The 17,941-nt window shown below is 37.2% G+C and overlaps 1 protein-coding gene and 2 long non-coding RNA genes across 3 annotated transcripts; all 3 read right to left on the reverse strand.

Moving 5' to 3' along the window:
* Nucleotides 1-3,242: 3,242 nt before the first annotated feature.
* On the reverse strand, nt 3,243-4,506 carry LOC122336242. Its single transcript, XR_006249191.1, has 3 exons — nt 4,438-4,506; nt 3,440-3,553; nt 3,243-3,284 (listed from the first exon to the last, which is right to left on the reverse strand). It is a non-coding gene; the product is annotated as an uncharacterized LOC122336242 (long non-coding RNA).
* Nucleotides 4,507-4,515: 9 nt separating this feature from the next.
* On the reverse strand, nt 4,516-5,696 carry LOC122336348. The gene is made up of 3 exons (XR_006249238.1): nt 5,589-5,696; nt 5,074-5,166; nt 4,516-4,571 (listed from the first exon to the last, which is right to left on the reverse strand). It is a non-coding gene; the product is annotated as an uncharacterized LOC122336348 (long non-coding RNA).
* Nucleotides 5,697-10,976: 5,280 nt separating this feature from the next.
* Nucleotides 10,977-16,581, reverse strand: LOC122347500 (myozenin-2-like). The gene is given in 7 exon segments (XM_043242889.1): nt 10,977-11,607; nt 11,610-11,770; nt 12,338-12,521; nt 13,057-13,168; nt 14,223-14,389; nt 15,353-15,465; nt 16,425-16,581. Coding segments are annotated over 6 exon segments (771 nt in total). The 5' UTR covers nt 15,438-15,465; nt 16,425-16,581; the 3' UTR covers nt 10,977-11,545.
* Nucleotides 16,582-17,941: the final 1,360 nt, after the last annotated feature.

Below are 17,941 nucleotides of genomic sequence, written 5' to 3' on the forward strand. Positions count from 1 at the left end.
CGAAAATAGCGAAAAAAACAAATAAATTATACCAAGAGCAATTGATGCTTGATCAAATATAGCTTAATACACTCATGCGCAAACATGTGGGCAGTGTAAAGGCATTTGAAAGTCTGAGAAAGACGTCACAATTGAGGCAAAGCACCAACAGCGAGGGACCTTTTGCACTGCATCTCAAGTCTGAGATGGGAGAAGGAAGGGTGGAAGGTTTTTTGGTTGCGCGTGCCAGCTGAATTCAGAAATGACTTGTAGTTGATAAATGACCTATCTAAACAGCGCTGCATGAGCTCCACGGTGCATATCTGCTTATTAGCCAGGATGCATTTATTTGTACAGTAAAAAATACATACACAATTCAAGAAGGAGGTCTCTAAAATGGCCAAAATTGCTTTTTAACTGGCTTTATTTTAAAGAAATTATATTATATAAAATAACTTATTTATTTGTTTGATGTTAAGTAAATATTATTAAAATCTGTTTTGTAATTGATTTTTTTTTTTTTTTTTTTTACTAAAAGCTAGATAAAACAGTAAAAGCGCATTTTGGCTATTTAATTTATGCAATTTCTGAAAAATATACAAAAATATATGGGAAAAAATGTGTTAGGTATTTTGGTTTAGTGTTTAATTTTGTTTGGCTTCAGTTTCAACTACAAGAATTTTAATTTCGTGCATCCCTATTGTATAGCATCCTTGAGCTGTGGAATGGCGATACTTTTATTTATTCTGAACTTTGGCTTCTTCCTTTAGAACATAGTCAGCTAACTCCAAATAACTGTGACAATAAAAGCACATCAATAAAAGTCATAATTGTATTTTTGCAGCAGTTCAAACGGCCTTCGATAGAGAAGACCACCTGTCATGTATGATTCCAGGAGCCAAGATTTTGGGTGGAATGTCATGAATCAACCCTTATGGTGTGTGAACCTACAATCTACGATCAAACAAATTCAAAGAGGAAATATCAACTAAATCATGAACTCTAAATTCTTACAGTATGTATGCAGATGTATGCGTGAGTGCTTGCTTTAATACCTCTTAACGGTTGCATCATCAAAAAGATCCATTTGGAAGACTTGCTGTGAAAAAGCCAATGCTAGGTAATGTCGACTAGAGTAACAGATCATTCCTGACCAGGTGGAGATCTCTCTTCTTGGCATTTTCATCAGTGACTCTATAGAACAGCTGAAGAAATAGAGAGAAATATAGTGAGCAAACTCATAGTGAGATAAAACTCAAGACTGGAGATATTGTGAAGCATTGTGATTTACAATGTGACACATTTAGTATCTACTGCAATATATCAGTCCAATCTGCAGAATGCTATCTCTCAAAAATCGAAATGAAAGGCTAAACTGCCTCTAGCTCAGGGAGTTCAAGCCGATGTACAGGATGGTTTTGTCATAGTGTGCTGGGAAGGTTCATGATGCTCTCCTCTGGTGTAGTGACCTAGACATTATGTGATATTGGCCTACAGCATTCATATGGACTGCTGAGGAGAGAAACCGAGAGTCTAACAGAGGGGGGGTCTGGCTGACTTTAGCAACACATACTTGAAAGCAGATATGTGGCATCTGAATTGCACATTTAATATTTATGCATGTACAGTGAGGCCATGAAACTGAATCGAATTTGCCTTCCTGAACTAAAGTTTTAGTCATTTTGTAGTGTGTGTTTGTCATTAAATTATTATTTTACCTATGCCAATTTTTATTTTGTTTTCAAACTAACATAAAATAAATAAAGGTGAGAAGTGATGCCTCGGAATCTAGCTGAAATAACATTTTGACTTATGAGGATGTTAACTAAAAACAGAAACAGACATTTAGTTTTGGACTGCTTTGGTATATACGCCAGTCTCCCTGGATACTGTTTAATCGATGTTTTGATTTAATAAGCAACACAGAACATGAGAGTCATGGAATATATACTGAACAATAAAAATACTGATCCAGAATAAAAATGAATTCAGACAGCCGGAGCTGTGCGGAGAGCTGACCCTGACCCCGAGAGATTGAGGTTTTGGACCCAGAGAGCGGATGACATCTTCAGTGAGGTCAGACTGTTCGGCGCCCCACACGAAGCCAATGGTGACGCATCTCTGGGCAGTTCATCAGCACTCGGCGGATTTTGATACTCTGCCTGTAGTTACTCTGCAATGCACAGATCAAATTACACTGAGCAAAATGTCAAACAAAGGTATACACGATGCAGCATATAACAATAATACTGTTTTATTTGTGTAGTGCCTATCAAGAAGAAAGTGCACAGAAAAAGCATGGACAGAGGTTAATTACAGTAATCCAAAACACATAATAATGAATAGAGTCCTAGGGGTGTGATTATGATTTACATAATTTATTTTATTTTATTTTTATATCCATTTCTCTTATAAAGACTTTTTGAGAAATATATCTAGGTTTAACTTTTACTACAGTTGCCTGAAGAGAAAAAAGATGGCAGCTGCTTGACATGATAATTATTAGTGCTACCAGTTACGCTACTAAAGCTAAAGCTAAAGCTAAAACTAAAGTCATTTCTCATATACCGATGGAATGGACAGCTCTTTTCAGGGATATAAGATTATCTGTGCAATTTGTGCTCAACTAAAATAAACAATATAAGAAGCCTTTAAAAACAGCCTGAGAAGAACTTATTTAGGAATATTCATAAGAAGTATTAATACAATGTCCATAAAGAGAATATATAAAAAGGACAGCTGCAAAAGCCTCTAAGTGTCGCTCTCAAATGTTCTTCTAAAACGAGCATTGTTATAAGGTCCTATATTTCAGTTCAGTTATTTCACTTTAAATGCATAGAAAAGGATGCATGCAACTGGTTTAAAAGGAAAAGAAAAGCTGATATACAGGGCAGTTAAGTGAGATCTCAATGGTGTTGGCTGCCTGCAGCAGTTCACCAAACATGTCCGAACGTAGTCTGTCCGTCTTCTCCAAGATTCGCTCCACTTGTTGACTGACAATAGAGCAAAGAGCACAAAGAGGATCATTCGTTTCTAGGTAGCAGACATACTGCACTGCCGACCTCTATTCCACTTTCCTCAAATTAAACTGTAATCCTTTAACGTAGACAGTTCTGTTTTCTGCGAAGCTTTCTGACAACATCCCTGTTCAGTTCTCACACTGACACTGCATTTATAAAAAGCACATACAATATCAGTTAGAGTAGACTATTTCACTCACCATAGGGCCGTGGAGGAGACATAGTGCACAAGCTCAGTGGAAGGGAAGAGGGTCTGATGATGCGCCACAGCTAACGACAGACAAACTACACGAGGAAAGAAACTTCTGTCAGGTCTAACCATACCAACAAAATACAGAAATCTGCCATTGTAATGGGTTGCCTTGGATTGACTTCATGGCTCAAAAACGAGCACAGAAATCAATGAGAATAAACCGTTGTTTCAAGAAGCATCATAGTACCTGCTCATAGAGGGTCATGGCAAACTTCTGGTGGGTGATGCACGATTTAGAAGTACACATTTCTGTGGCTGAATCAGAAACCAGGTGCAGGTGTATCCTTTCTAAAATGTTCTCCTGTCTCCCATAGTTTACAAAACAGATGGAAAAAAAGCAAAAAAGGAAACAATGATCAGTGATAAATCAGACTCTATTGACACGGTTATTCTTAGTGCTAGCCTCAAACGTCTTCATGTTATTTTTAAAAATCGTCAAGTATTATTAGAGACATCAACCTATCACAAAGTAGGCCAAACAACACAAAACAGCTACTTAAAATAAAGCGCATTAATGGCACCAAAATTATTTTTCAGAACAGTAAACAATTATATCCAATTGCTCATAATAAACACATTTTAATAAACACTATTAGCAAAAGGACAAAATATACATTCTAATTAGGCCTTTCACCATTTGGCTTTTCAGGACAAATTTTTATTTCATTAGTGATTCTAAACCTGAATAATTTTGAAAATGTCTGACTTAAAAATATCTTACTTTTTGTGTCCCACAAAAACAAAAAAGAATACAGGTTTGGAAAATATGATAGCAAGAAAAATGACTTCATTTTTGGTGAACTATATTTAATGCTGTTGTGAAGTTTTTACTATAAAATGCAAACATTTAGACAGTGCCCAGACACTGCAGGACTCATGAAATGTCTTACGCCCTGCACATTGCACACATAACTGTTTGTGATGGTCACAAGTGAACGTCATTTGGACCCTGATCAAATGATATCAGCTGACACGGTGATGATGTATAAACAACTTTAACCTTTCCACTTTAACTTCCCAGAGGTGCATACATGAGCACACTTCCTTCCAGTTTTAATTAAAGCTTTCTTGCCTTAGAAACCAATGCACTGGCATTAGCCTTTAGATTTTTAACAGTGTTTTTGCATCACAGCTAAACAATATATATATATATGCATATATGCATTTTTTGGAGGTCAAACATACAAAACACTCTGCTGCATCATCCATGAGGCCCAGCTGGAAGCGCTGCTCATCTTTAAAAGTCTCAGCGAGCATGACGGTAGGGTATCTGACGGCAGAGCCCGCTCTCGACTCTGCTGGAACTGACAGAAGATGCTCTATGAAAAGAAACAATTCAATAATCCTCACATACAAACTCAGCAATGTAGTATAGACAGTTTCTTTGGTTGTGTCTCAGAACCCAGTAAGCCCAGACTCACAGCTTGTTTACTGTCTACTGGAACAGCTTTATACACAGACAACATCCTAGCCATAATGGATTCTATGTTTTGTACAAAATAAGATGTTTTAGTCTATTCTTAAATAGAATATAATAAAGTTTATTATAAATAATGTATATATGCCAATTTTGTATCCATAATCTAACGTGAATATGGGCATAAGGGCCAGTCGATAATCTAGCAATACGTCACTGACATGAGATCACAGCAATCAGCAAATGACAACACTCCAATCATTTAATCAATTCCAGATGGACAAAATCTAGTTCAGCATACATTTTTCACTTGGATATGCATCACAATAGACTATCACATTTTCTATTGCATGCAAACTTCGTTACTTCACAATTTTGAGACATTTGAGCCTTCATGTGTGTACCTTTAAAGCACAGAAAATACAGGCATCACCCAAGCAGAAATGGCCAGAGAGCTGCCGTAGGCTCCTCCTGAAGATGTCAAGCTGCCAAAGAACCTGTAAAAAGCAGGTCTTTAGTTTGCATAAAATCAGCCTACCTTAGTGAACCACGTTAAATTATTTTGCACCCTTGATAAAAAGCTATATACAAACTTTAACAAATAAAGGGTCCAAAAACATGCAGCGATTCCATAGAAGAACATTTAGTGGCTCCTTTCAGTAAACAGTTCTTAAAAGAATAATTTGTCTTAGTGTGAAGAACGTTTTAAAAAGTTAAAGAACCTTTACTATATGTGCAGTAGGTTTCATGGATACTAAACGTTCTTCAGGAAACCATAAAAGCCAATAAAGAACCATTTTTCAACAAGTTCTTGTATCTGTGAGTGTTTTTGCATCAGCATTGCACGGTATATTTCACATTCACTATTTGTAAAATCCCACACCTGAACATTTTCAGTGTTCACCAGTACATCACTCACCTGCACAGCACTGTTGAGGAAGCAGCTGTTCTGGCCTGGCTCATTAAGAAGACCTTTGGTCAAAGCGAGAGAGATCATACTGCCCGGCTGGTAGGACTTGCCCAGCCCGTCCCGCTCCAGGCACCTGTACCAGCCATGTTGCCTCCAGGCTTTTTAAATAGTTTGACCCATGCCATGAGGTTGGAGCCTGGCCCACTCCAGCAAACAACCAGAGTCAATCACTGAAGCAACTTGAGGTTGATACATCTGTTTTAGGCAACATTAGTTCTCAGCAGTCCCTGTACCTGACAGAGAAGACCGACTTCACAGTGCCCTACAAAAAGAGCCAAATACACTGCACTGGGTTTCTTTTTCGATGTGCAGGATTTGGCAGCACACCATTTGGATATAAGGAACCATTCAAAACAGTAGCTCTTTATTAAGTGGGAACATGTGACTTTTAGCCACAAGTTGCGGCACATTGCTTTATCAGTCCAGCAGTTACTATGACAATGATCTCACTCTGTCTCCTCGGTATGTGTGGATTCATCTGCATCCAGGCACACTGGTAATAAGAGGATGGATGCAGAGAGAAGAACAAATCCATTACTCTCCTCAGCATTTCCAGCAAAGTCAATGGAGGTCACTGAAGGGGGTCATTCATAAAGGCTCCTCAGAACAGGCACTGAAGTAGAACACTGGCTAACAAAGGAAGACCTACAGAGAGGGAGAGACACAAAGACAAGGGTTGGGGGTGCAGGTGAGCAATATGAAGAGATAAAATCAATGTTGTTAAATAGAAAGCTACATCAGGGTACTACAGCCATTTTGTACACTGAAGTATTACATAAACGCTGATGCTATTTGCAATTAGGAATTATGTATTATGCTGTACACAAGGTTTCACGGATAATCTTCATGACAGGGTGCTTTTGCTCTTTTAAAACTCTTTGTTACAATCAGTTACCTGCATTCTTGAGAGCATAAGATACATAATTGGACATATAGAATTTGGGCAATGGGTTGTGAATTCAAAAGAATTGTACAATTTTTTTTTTTTGCTTAAAACCCACTGACAGGTCTTCAGTCCTCATACATTGTGTGTATTCGTATCCTGCTTTCTCAAACACAACTAACTGGTCATTACCTTTAGACAGTATGGAAACAATAGAAAAACAAACATATTTTAGGTCGTTTAGAAAGCCCAGACATGACTAATCCAGAAAATGTATAATATAACGTATGGCCAAGCCTATAGATCAATATTTAATAAAATAGATGCTGACTGGCTGGATTTTTACTGGTTGAGCTCACAATGAAAATCCAGACAAGTCCAAATCTTTCATTAGATATTATCTCTGGTATTCACCTCAGTGTTAAGAGGCACAATGAAAACGGCAAGATAAAATATCAAAACAGCTGCTCTAATGGTCTTTGGTCAGCAATGTTTAAGACAGTACTATCTAAAAACATGACAGCAAAAAACTAAACTAAAATACAGCTGAAAATGTAAGCTCTACTTTAAAGACGTGCATGAAACAAACTTAGTGACTGTTTACAGTCTGTTGATAACTGAGATATTTTTGGTGTGGTTGACTTTTATCCATTGCCCCAAAAAACGAACAACTTTTACAATCTTTACTACCTCCATTTCAAAAAATTAAATATAATGATATAGTATGAAATGACTGTACTGTGCCAAAACAAACTTGACAATGCAACCACTCCAGTTAATGACTTTATATAAAAATCACTTGTAAAATGGCAAATCTGTTGTTCTACGGATTTTAAATTATAGTGTAACATTTTATGTACAGATTAAATAAAACACATCTCAACAAACATTTCAAAAGAAGAAACCAATCAAAAATTGTTAAATGGAACATTAATAGCTTGGGACATAATACTTTGTTCCTATGCAAGTGGAGTATTACTAGTAATCATCTCTCACTTAAAGTGCCATACTTTTTTAGACAGGAATGCACTGCTTACTTTGACACCTCTGAAACTCATTAAACATGAATGAAACATGCTTGACATTTCACTCTTAACACACACATCTTGACACAAAAATATAATAATTACAGAAATAACACATCTGTACACATGTGATATTTGTGTTGTTATTTGTTAATATTACAGTGTAGTATTGCAGCTTTTGAGAAGTTTACTGTGTCATGATGTCTGAAACTAATGATTCTGTAAGAATATCTGACTGGTGTTCAATGCTAAGCGGCGATCCTCTTCCCGGAGCCTCTGTGGCCAGGGTCAGGATGAATGTAGAACTTGTTGCCGCAGTGTCGCAGTATATTACTGTAAATGCTGGACCATTGCCATGGCTACCGCATGAAGATGATGGGCTGTAGGCAGCTGCAGCACTGATGCTGAATTCCTGCCTCTTCGTACTGATAATGCAGAATTTCTGACGGTGTGAAATTAAATTTACAAAGAAACATTGAAGGGGTTTCTCAATCGTTTGTGTGGTTCTCACAAGCGCTTGACTATTGACACTAAAGAATACGATGCTCTAGAGTTTAAATACTCGTGTACAGCAAGTATACATTATTAAACTGCTATGCAGATGTTCATCATAGAAAACCATACTTTCCAAATAACTGTTTAAGGTACTGTTAGCCTATTTTATGCCTTTAACATAAAACGAACAGTTAAAATACTCTGACAGAACTATCAGAACATATTAACATAAATATTTGTCTACATGAGCTATATTTCTCATTAAAAAGCGCAGTGAGGTTGCTGAATGTCACTTACTTTGCGCACGGCCTTTGAAAAACAGTGTTTTCGTGTTTTAAGTAGCTACGAAACAGAGTCCATTATTATGACGTCTTGTAACAGTATCTGCAGAACATGACATGATAAACAAAAGCAAAAAATGCGCTCAGCATGCCGTTACACCTGTTTCTGCGCATGCGCATCAGGCGACCTGCTCTATGCCGCATTTTTGGGCATTAGAACGCGCCTACGATGCCCCAAAATGCTATCCATGCAGGAAGCTAGCTAGGTTTTGAGACACAGTCATTAACAAACCAGACCAGCTTACCTACACGTGTCCAATATATTGTCACTCAAATCCTACGTTTAGAAGAGTGTTTATCCAGTTCATTCTGCGCGTCCTGCTCAAGTTACTCGCTGTCGGAATCCTTCATCGCTCAGCGTGACATAAAGCGCAGTAAATCCATATGGTCAAAGATCTCCTCACAGGCCTAAACACAAAAAACACCGCAGCGCTGTGTCCATGTTCACGCGTCCCTGCTCCTCCACACGGCATGGAGGTTTATCCGTTCAGGTCCTGAGCTGGGGATTATTCTGATGGATGTGGAGTAGACGCGCTGACTCCGCCCCTCATATCCAGCCACACTATTTACTGTCATTCCGCAGGAATAACCCGCGTGCGCGGAGGGCGTGCATTCTCACGAGACCAGCAAACAACGCATGGGACGTCTGTGTTGTTGTACAGTGCTTTACTTTCACAAAATATAAATAAAAATAAAAAAATCATGATTGTGTCATAACATCGTTATTATAGTGCAATTACTGTTTTGTAATTGGGGTATACTCCAGAACTTATAACAAAATTACATTTGGGATATGAACTAAAACTTACGCAACAATAAACCAGTTCCTCAGGAAACTGGGGCAAAATAGCCTACGCGCAAAACCATGTGACTCAAAGGTGATGAAATATGTTGTTTTTGTTTGAGCAAACTGCGATTTTATTAATAAATGGTCACATTTTTTTACTTTTGTGACCGTACAGATTTATACATCGCCTGTTGGATGAACAAGCTTTCTGTTGATATGTAGTTGTTAGGATGGGACAATAACTGAAAGGGATCAAGGTACAAAAAAAAAAAAAATAAATATAGAAAACCGCTTTAAAGTTGTCAAAATGAAGTTTTTAGCATTGCATGTTATTAATCAAAAATTAAATTTTGATATTTATGATACTGAGTATATCTTCAAGGAATAAGCTTTTTACTTAATATTGTAGGTATTTTACGAGGTGGATAATTTGTTGTGTGAATAACAAGATGAAACCAGGCCGCGTGCACAACCTGACCACAACAGCATTTCATCAGCTTTAAAATAAATGTATCAGTCACTGCAAGTAGTGTTTGTGCAGTCATGCTATCAGACAAGAGCGCATGCCAGAAGTTTATAGATGGGGCTATTATTTAGTTTTCAAATCAACAAAATAATGCATAAATGAGGTTGGGATAGCAAATAAAGGATACTCTTTACGTTAATATAAAATATAAACAAATATAATATAAAATAATGAATAAATGTATTTAAAGCTGCTGAGTTAGGGTTTGGTTTATGGTTGGTTACATTTAAATGTGCACACATTAGTGTTGTTACCATTTTAAATACTTCTAACGTGTTATAAGACCACGTTAAAATAAAGAAGTATCAGTTTTGTTTGCTGTTCACGGTGTTAGAGGTAGCTATTTATTATTCAATGGCCTTTAAGTATTTTACTGTAAAATAGCTAATGTTTTTCCGTGCACATTTTACTGCCGAGCTCGAAGGAAGCATTTGCTGACTGTTTACTGTAACTGTAGCACAGAGAGTGTCAAATTCAAGGCTACTTATGACTCCTGTAAATATAGTCAGTGTCAGAGGATATGTCTGTGTGCTGTGCCTCAGATTCTTCCAGAGACGACCTAGGCTCGTTGGAAATACTTGCCTCTACGTGCATTTCTGCAAAACTGGAAAAAACATAGGTTAAAGCTACGTTTAGGTTTGGGATATTTACAACACGATAGAGCATTAATCTTTAGTGACGCTCACTGGATATTTAATTCTGAACGTCCAAAACGTACCTCGAGCAGAATTATAAAAACACTGCAATACTGTACCATCCTTATATAAATGTGCCGCAGTCAGCTGTTAAACGTGTGTTTTGGCGCCACTCTGGACATTTCACTTTGAAAGTACGTGCAGTAAAAGTTGCAGAAATATGCGTAGAGGCACGTTTTCCAACGAGAGCCTGGGTTGTTTCTGGATGATGATGATTTACTACGCAGATATATGCTGTGAAAACTCCATTCGAACATTATTAGCACTGGCCATCTATCAAAACGATACAAATTTAATAAATCACCAACGGCAGAAGTTTGAAATAAATATGGATTTTATTTCGACAACGTGTGTACACTATATTTTGAAACTACAAAAGGTCTAACACTGTGAATATAATGATAAACATCAGCAGAAATACAATTTCACAAAACAAATTTTCAGAAATATATATTAATTCTATTTTTTTACAGTACAAACGAGATTTCAGGCATTCAGCACATTATATTTACATGGCTTTTTCACTATTGATCTATCCTGATCAATTTGTGATTTCAGAATTTTAAGCGATTGATTTTTACGGGTTATACTGTAAGCTTTGTGAGCGTCCTTAGAATAGAAGAGTGCAAAATATTTCACCACAAAAAAGTTATCAAAAATGAATTGATGCTAACGAACGAAAATGTCTGAGAAAACTGGTAATGTTTCACAGTATAATCATGCATAATGTTAGTGAAAATAACTGCAATATCCTGAATGTATGAATGAATGTACTCATAGTACAATGTATATTTTTATACTTTTATATATGTATTGTTTTGCAAGTTGTACAAAGGCAAAAACGCATTGATCAATAAATAAAGATAGGTGATATAACTAAACACATGTAGCATAATGTGTTACATGGATTTCAACAAAATGTTTCATTCTGATGACAATTATTAATGCTTCCTTGTGTGTTTTTGTTAAATAAAATTCAGTTTTGAGGCATTCCTTACAAAAATGATACGTGGTAACTGCTGTCCCAAGAACGGCAGCTCAAAACTCACTTCAAAGAATACAAAGAATACCAGCACACAAACTAGACATCTACACACACCCTATACCTCAGTCAGGCTCATTGGGATTGGGAAAGAGAAGGGCTTGAATCTGTATTACAGATCGTCAGACTCAGGGATCTCGAAAGGCTCCAAAGAGACAGTGGGTAGAATGAGAGCGTGCCGTCGGAGATCCAGCCCTGGGCAGTCCTGTTGAAAGTGGGTCGCTTGGCGGCAGCATCCTGGAGCTCAGGGTACCGAGGAGCATTCAAGTCCACTTCTGGAAGCTTAAAAGTAATCCCTCGTGGGGCTTTTTCGAACCCCCCAAATGGTGTAGCCACCCTAAGAAACAGAGATCGATTAAACTTATGTATTTTGTATTGGTTTCTGTTCTTTTCCACACAATGCCAAAAATGTCAGGTTTTACTATCCTTTTGGAAACATATTGGCATTTGGCATAAACAAACACACACATGCGTCATTAAACAGCTTTTAATGTCAAATATGATGACTTTTTAAAACAAACCTTTAAAAAACCTTTTTTTTCTTGTTCGTTGTTTTTATTCTTTTTCATTTTGTACATTTTTATCAATGCCAATTTCAGTAATCAAAGTTCATTGAAATAACTCAGGTATTGACGTATGAATTATTGGTTATATGGAGACTGAGCCTGCACCACCTGTTTATCTCCTCATGATGGTGCTGTGTTGTGCAGATACATTATTGCAGGACTGAATATATCCACTTTGTGCAATAGAGTAACAGTTCACTATGCGTCAAAAATGGTAACCATGCTAACTATCGTTAGTTTATGTGAAAATACGTTGTATTTGATTTTCCTAAAATTAAATGAAACCAAATATACCGGTTTCAGGTTGCAACATTCGACATTAAGAAAAAATGCAATACCTATTAAAGCTTTTGTAGTCAGGTAGTTCTGTCTTAGGCTCAGGCACTGGCAGCTGAATTTTAAGTGTGTCGGCCAGCGTGGGGTCATTGATGATGGCCTCTTCCCAGGGGGAGTGATAGGATTTTGGCATAGCTGTGGCGTTGAACCTCTCTGGAGGAATGTTTGCCAGTGGACCTCCATATCCTGCGAAAAACAACAGTTTGCTGCATATGTTTCATGATTATCAAAATCAGCATGCATTTATTGAACATTGACAGAAAGAAAGCAAACACATACAGGACCTTTTTAACCCATTTAAAGTCACTCAGAGTGATTCACCCAGCCAGAAATAGAAGGTGAGTTGGGGGTGGCATGTGCTGTCGCTATCATATTCTCTCTTCAATCTCTCTGACTCCACCGCACTTACTCTTTCACAGATGATACAAGAGGCTTTGTAAGCATCTTACAAGCTCGACGGGGTGGATAACAAGAGTAACGCATGAGCAGTGCAATCCTCCTGACTCAGCCACCATTGACACGCGTTAAGAATCTATATAAACCACGCTATTCAAACTCTTAAAATCAAGCAGTTTTGGAATAAAAGTAGTTCTAAAACAATATTTTACTTCATGTTTCTTTGCAATTATTTAATGGCGATTCATTTAATAGCAATTTCTTAGTGAAAATAGTTTCAATGTCATTTTTTTGTGTAGTATAATCAGCGTTGATTCTGACATACCTGGTGCAATGTCCTGAGGGTTTGCTGGGTTTCTGGGATCCGGCGTGTTTGGGGGCGTTTTTGACCCAACTCCTTTATTCGCTGAGTTTTCTTCATTGGCTTGATTTTCGTTCTAAAATGAAATGTCAGTTACAACTTTGACACACTACGGCCTCGTTGCGCGTGCGTGACAAAGGCGTAAAAATAAAAACTACAAACTATTTTATGAATGATTTCAGATTGTGAACAAAGTGGCCTGAAAGCTCCACTGTTAAACTGATGCGGAGAAAGCACAATATATTCTCCAATAAGGCAGAGGGGGGGTAAACTGAGCCGCGTCTGACTCACATTAATCTCTTTTCACACATTGCTTGATTCCCACAAAGTGCACTTCTGTGTTTAAAGTAGTCCGTTCTATCACTCCACGTTAAAAATATTAAACCAAAAGAAGGTCAACAGGATTAGGGTCAACACCAACACCTAACAAAATGGTTAGGATGTCGATCCGTCCAGATGTCAGACCATGTCCTTGAACGAAATCATTATTTCAAGAGCACGTTCACTACTGTAGTGCCACAGCTCTGCCGTTCTTTTTTAATGATTAAAACGTAATTTGTGATCGATTTAAAATAATTGACTTGCTCTATTCAAGAGATACGGTGGTTTCTTGCATATTCGTTTCATCACGTACACTTTTACAGTTGTATATAGTTACAGTGTACGTTATAAATCCTTTAGGTTGAAATATATTAACAAGCTGTCGCTTATGTAGAAATGCATTTCGGTACACAGCGGAGAACGAGCGTACACTCGGACACTTGAACGGTGATAAATGAAGTGAGTTGTCGTGGACGCATTTCAGCGCTGACCCTAAAGAAGGCACACTGGGAAGGACAAGGGCACGTGGCATTTGCTATCTTCCATGTGTGGCTGCCATTCATTCAGCCGAGCACATGTTTGCTTCACAAAGTAACCACACACATAGCAGCAAGTCACAATTATATAACAGAATAGTTGGTGACAAGATCAACATCAAGTTGGATATCTGAGCTCACGTCAGATAAGTTAGAAACGATGGGTATTATTCGTGCCACAATATGTGTCACATTTGCATCTTTTGATGCACGATACAAGCAAAAAGACTTCTGTTGTGGATGCGGGTTCAAGTCAGTGCAGATGCTACTTACGTTAAACATGGCATTGGCTTCATTCTGAATGCTTTCAAACGTGTATTTCTCTGATCTCCGCTGTCTCATCTTAAAAAGACGTGACCCTCGGTTTGACAAGAGAGACAGCTCCTCCAGCATGATGTCCTTTGGAGTGGAAAGTTTCTTTCCCAGGTCCATAGTAAAACCTGCATTATTATCACACGATTTTTTTGTTATTACAAAATAATTTAACAGGTCCATTTATAAAACCTTGGACGATGCTTTGCATAATTTGCATGGTAATATACGTGGCTCGTGACTATTGATATTTAATGATGACGATATATCGTGTAATAATGTTTGTTAATGACTAATATGAAAGTTATTATGAAGTGAACATTTAGACGCTTCATATGATCCGTATTTGAATGCATATTTTATATCGGCATATGTAGGTGTCATTTATTCAAACAATATATCATGATATGAAAAAATAAAATAAAATACATAAGGTTGTACTCTGGATGTTAGATCCACACATTCTATGAAAAGTCACATGAAAGATCATTCAACCTTAATGGAAACTGGTGAATTCATTATTAAAAGGTTAGATTTGATGGTTATGAAAGTTTTATTAAAGGGAAATCATATAAGGTGCATGCCATGCCGCTGCAGCAGGAGCTTTTCAGCCATACTGATGATGTTATCCTGAACATTTCCACAATGATTCCAAACATAACTTGATCATTTAAATAGAAAGCGTTCCTTTTTGCCTGTCATTATTTTTTACTGTTGATGTAGCGATATGAAATGTCTAGCGTTAATCAAATTGTACTTGACGATATAACGTGAGAACTGTAAAAGGTTCAGGGGATTTTTCTCTCTCCTTTTGTTCTCCGCGGTCTTTATTCTGTTCTCATTTCGGCTCCAGCACAGCTGTCCTACCCCATCCTCCCAACTTTAGCCTTTGCAGAAATAGCCTGTGACAATGACAGAGTGAATCCACTGCTACAGGCAGCAGAGCATTATTTATGGCCAGAACGAGGCAGTGGCCCTGAACCACATTCTAAACGTTGGTGTTTCTGTCTGTGATTGGCAGCTAGGTTCAGTGCTGTGCTCTGTATTCGTTCAGTGCTGATCTGAGAGCAGGTTTTGGTAGAAGGTTATACCGTTGGCGCCACCATGGACCTCGTGGCAAAGGGCAGCTGCCTGCTTCTTCCTCTCACGCACTGAAAGAGTGCTGAACTGTGACATGTTGGTTTAAAAGAGAATCCCAGTAGTGCTGCAATACATAAAGGACACAGATACGTGTAGTAGAAGTATCTAAATTCAATTTAGAGGATAATGTGATGAAAAGGCTGAAAAAATTATACAATAAGGATATAGATTGATTTGTTTATAGTTATAACTACATGTTTTATGGTTTTATTACATGCGATGAATTCAACTGAAATAAAATACATTTTGCGTATAAATATTTTTCTTTTATTTATGTATTCTATATTAATTTTTTCTCATTTAGGAATTCTGTGTAAATCTGTTGAGGGTGGCTATATAGTATAGGTATATAGTTTTATATAGTATAGGTATAACTCTCATTAAAGTGCAGAGGTGAAACTTACCTGAACACACAAGCCAGCGCTTTAAACGGAGCAAGATGTCATATGTCATGAAGTGATATAAATCACGGTTACGCATGAGCTGGTGACTGAACATTGTGTCCAGGGGTAGACTGGGTTACAGACACTGATCAAAGCCAAAAGAAACTTTCTTGGCACATTTTGCAAAGGCCTTGCCATTCAATTCCTTACTTGCTGCTCGCATTGAAAAGTTTAAAAGATCAATCTCAGAATTCTCTCTTTGTGAGCAGCATAGTGCTTAAACTGATGCATGTAAAACTACTAATACATATATATATTTCTATTTGCATGCTTTATATTGCTGTGATGCTCAGAAAATTAAGTAATATGTCATGCGGTGCACGATTCAGAAAGCAATTCCTAAACATGTCTGTTCATTTGTTAGGGCTTCTGTTTTAGTTCGTTCTATTATCATGTGCACACTTATCCAACATCAGTCTTCTAAGAAAGCCGTGTAAGATACATCTCTCTCTATGTTTTGTTACCGCGGTTTAAGTGTCAGAACCGTCCACAAACACAAACCCCAGCAGCGTTATAACACATGTCCGTTATCATTATGTCCACACTGCACACAGTCTCTCAAGGAAGGCCGTCTTCTTACCTGTTGGATCTGCGTGTGTCTTGAGTTCTACCTGTACAAAGGAAGAGGTCACTTTAGGTAGATCGATCCGGCCTGATTTGTCTTTGTCTGGTACTCTGTTCTTGACTTGCACTGGGGTGGGGGTGTGTGCGGGTGTTAGTGGAACGCCAGCTTACATCAATAGGCTAATTTTAGCTGTGTTCAGCACTCAAACCTCTCACAATGGTATAAGTCGGTATGGAGGGGGAGGGAGGAGAACTGTATGCATGGGAATAAAGTGTACAAAGTCACTTTTTATGTGTGTGTGCAAAAGGTGATGGGGGTTTTAGTCCGTGTAATTGTTAGCTCCAGAGGCTGGGAGTTTCTTGATTGTCATTTATAGCAGGCCTTCCAGAAGTATGAAGATCCTGATACTGCATTGTTACATAACACATCACCTTATAGGACTCAGCACTGAGATGGTTGCCTGCTCCAAGAGAAAATCCAATAGGCCCGATCTATTTTACTATTTTATCGTCGTCTGTAAAAGATCTGATAGAATCAAATGTTATAGTAGCAACTTTGAAAATGGAACATAACAGCATTTTTGGTCATTGTCAAACTCTATTTATTGAACAGGTTGATACATTCAGATCGTTTGTGATCAGTTCGGATTTTAAAAGTATCATTGTGTACATTACGGTTTTCTAAAACAAGATCCTTTAAACAATGTGCATATTTGGATGAAGTTACAAATAAATTTTAACATGAAAATATTTAGTTTTTGGCATTTCAAATTACACACTTAACATTTTCACAGGCATTGATGCATTTTTTCTATGATCTGCAGCCTATCCATGATGAAGATCTGCACAATCAAATATCTCCAATATGTCTTCAAATCAACCAGAAACTATTATAAGCACGCAAGTTAAACACAAAAACTATCAGAGATATGATCAAAGATTAAGAACAACACAGTGAAAGCATTGTACTTATATGACGCTAGACATGAAAGTTGGTGATTCATGAAAAAAAAGACATTTAAATGTTATTCTGGAAACTTGACATTAACGGCCATGTTTTAATGGGTGATATATATTGCATCAGTAGTTCAGAATAATCATTGAAATGACTAAAGAGATTAATTGTACTTTGTTATGTAATTAAAACTAATCTAATCTAAGGCTCCCCTAGACATTCTTTTTCTCATATATAATGTAAAATATGTTATATATGTTATATATATATATATAAATACACTATAACGTGCACTCACAAATAATCTCAAAAAAGTGGTCTCGGCAAAGCAAGATGATTTAAACTTCTTAAGGTTATTTAATAGTATTAATATATTAGATTTATTTTTATAAAATATTAAATTTTTTTGTAATGTAAGGTCTCTTCTGCTCATCAAAGCTGTATTTATTTGATCCAAAATACAGAAAAAAACAGCAATATTGTGAAATATCACTGTAATTTACTTTTTAATTTCTTTGTTAACTATCATAATTTCTTCAGGATTCTTTGATGAATGAAAAGTTAAAAAGAACAGCATT

This window comes from Puntigrus tetrazona, chromosome 1 (genome assembly GCF_018831695.1).
Source record: "Puntigrus tetrazona isolate hp1 chromosome 1, ASM1883169v1, whole genome shotgun sequence".
Lineage (NCBI taxonomy): Eukaryota > Metazoa > Chordata > Actinopteri > Cypriniformes > Cyprinidae > Puntigrus > Puntigrus tetrazona.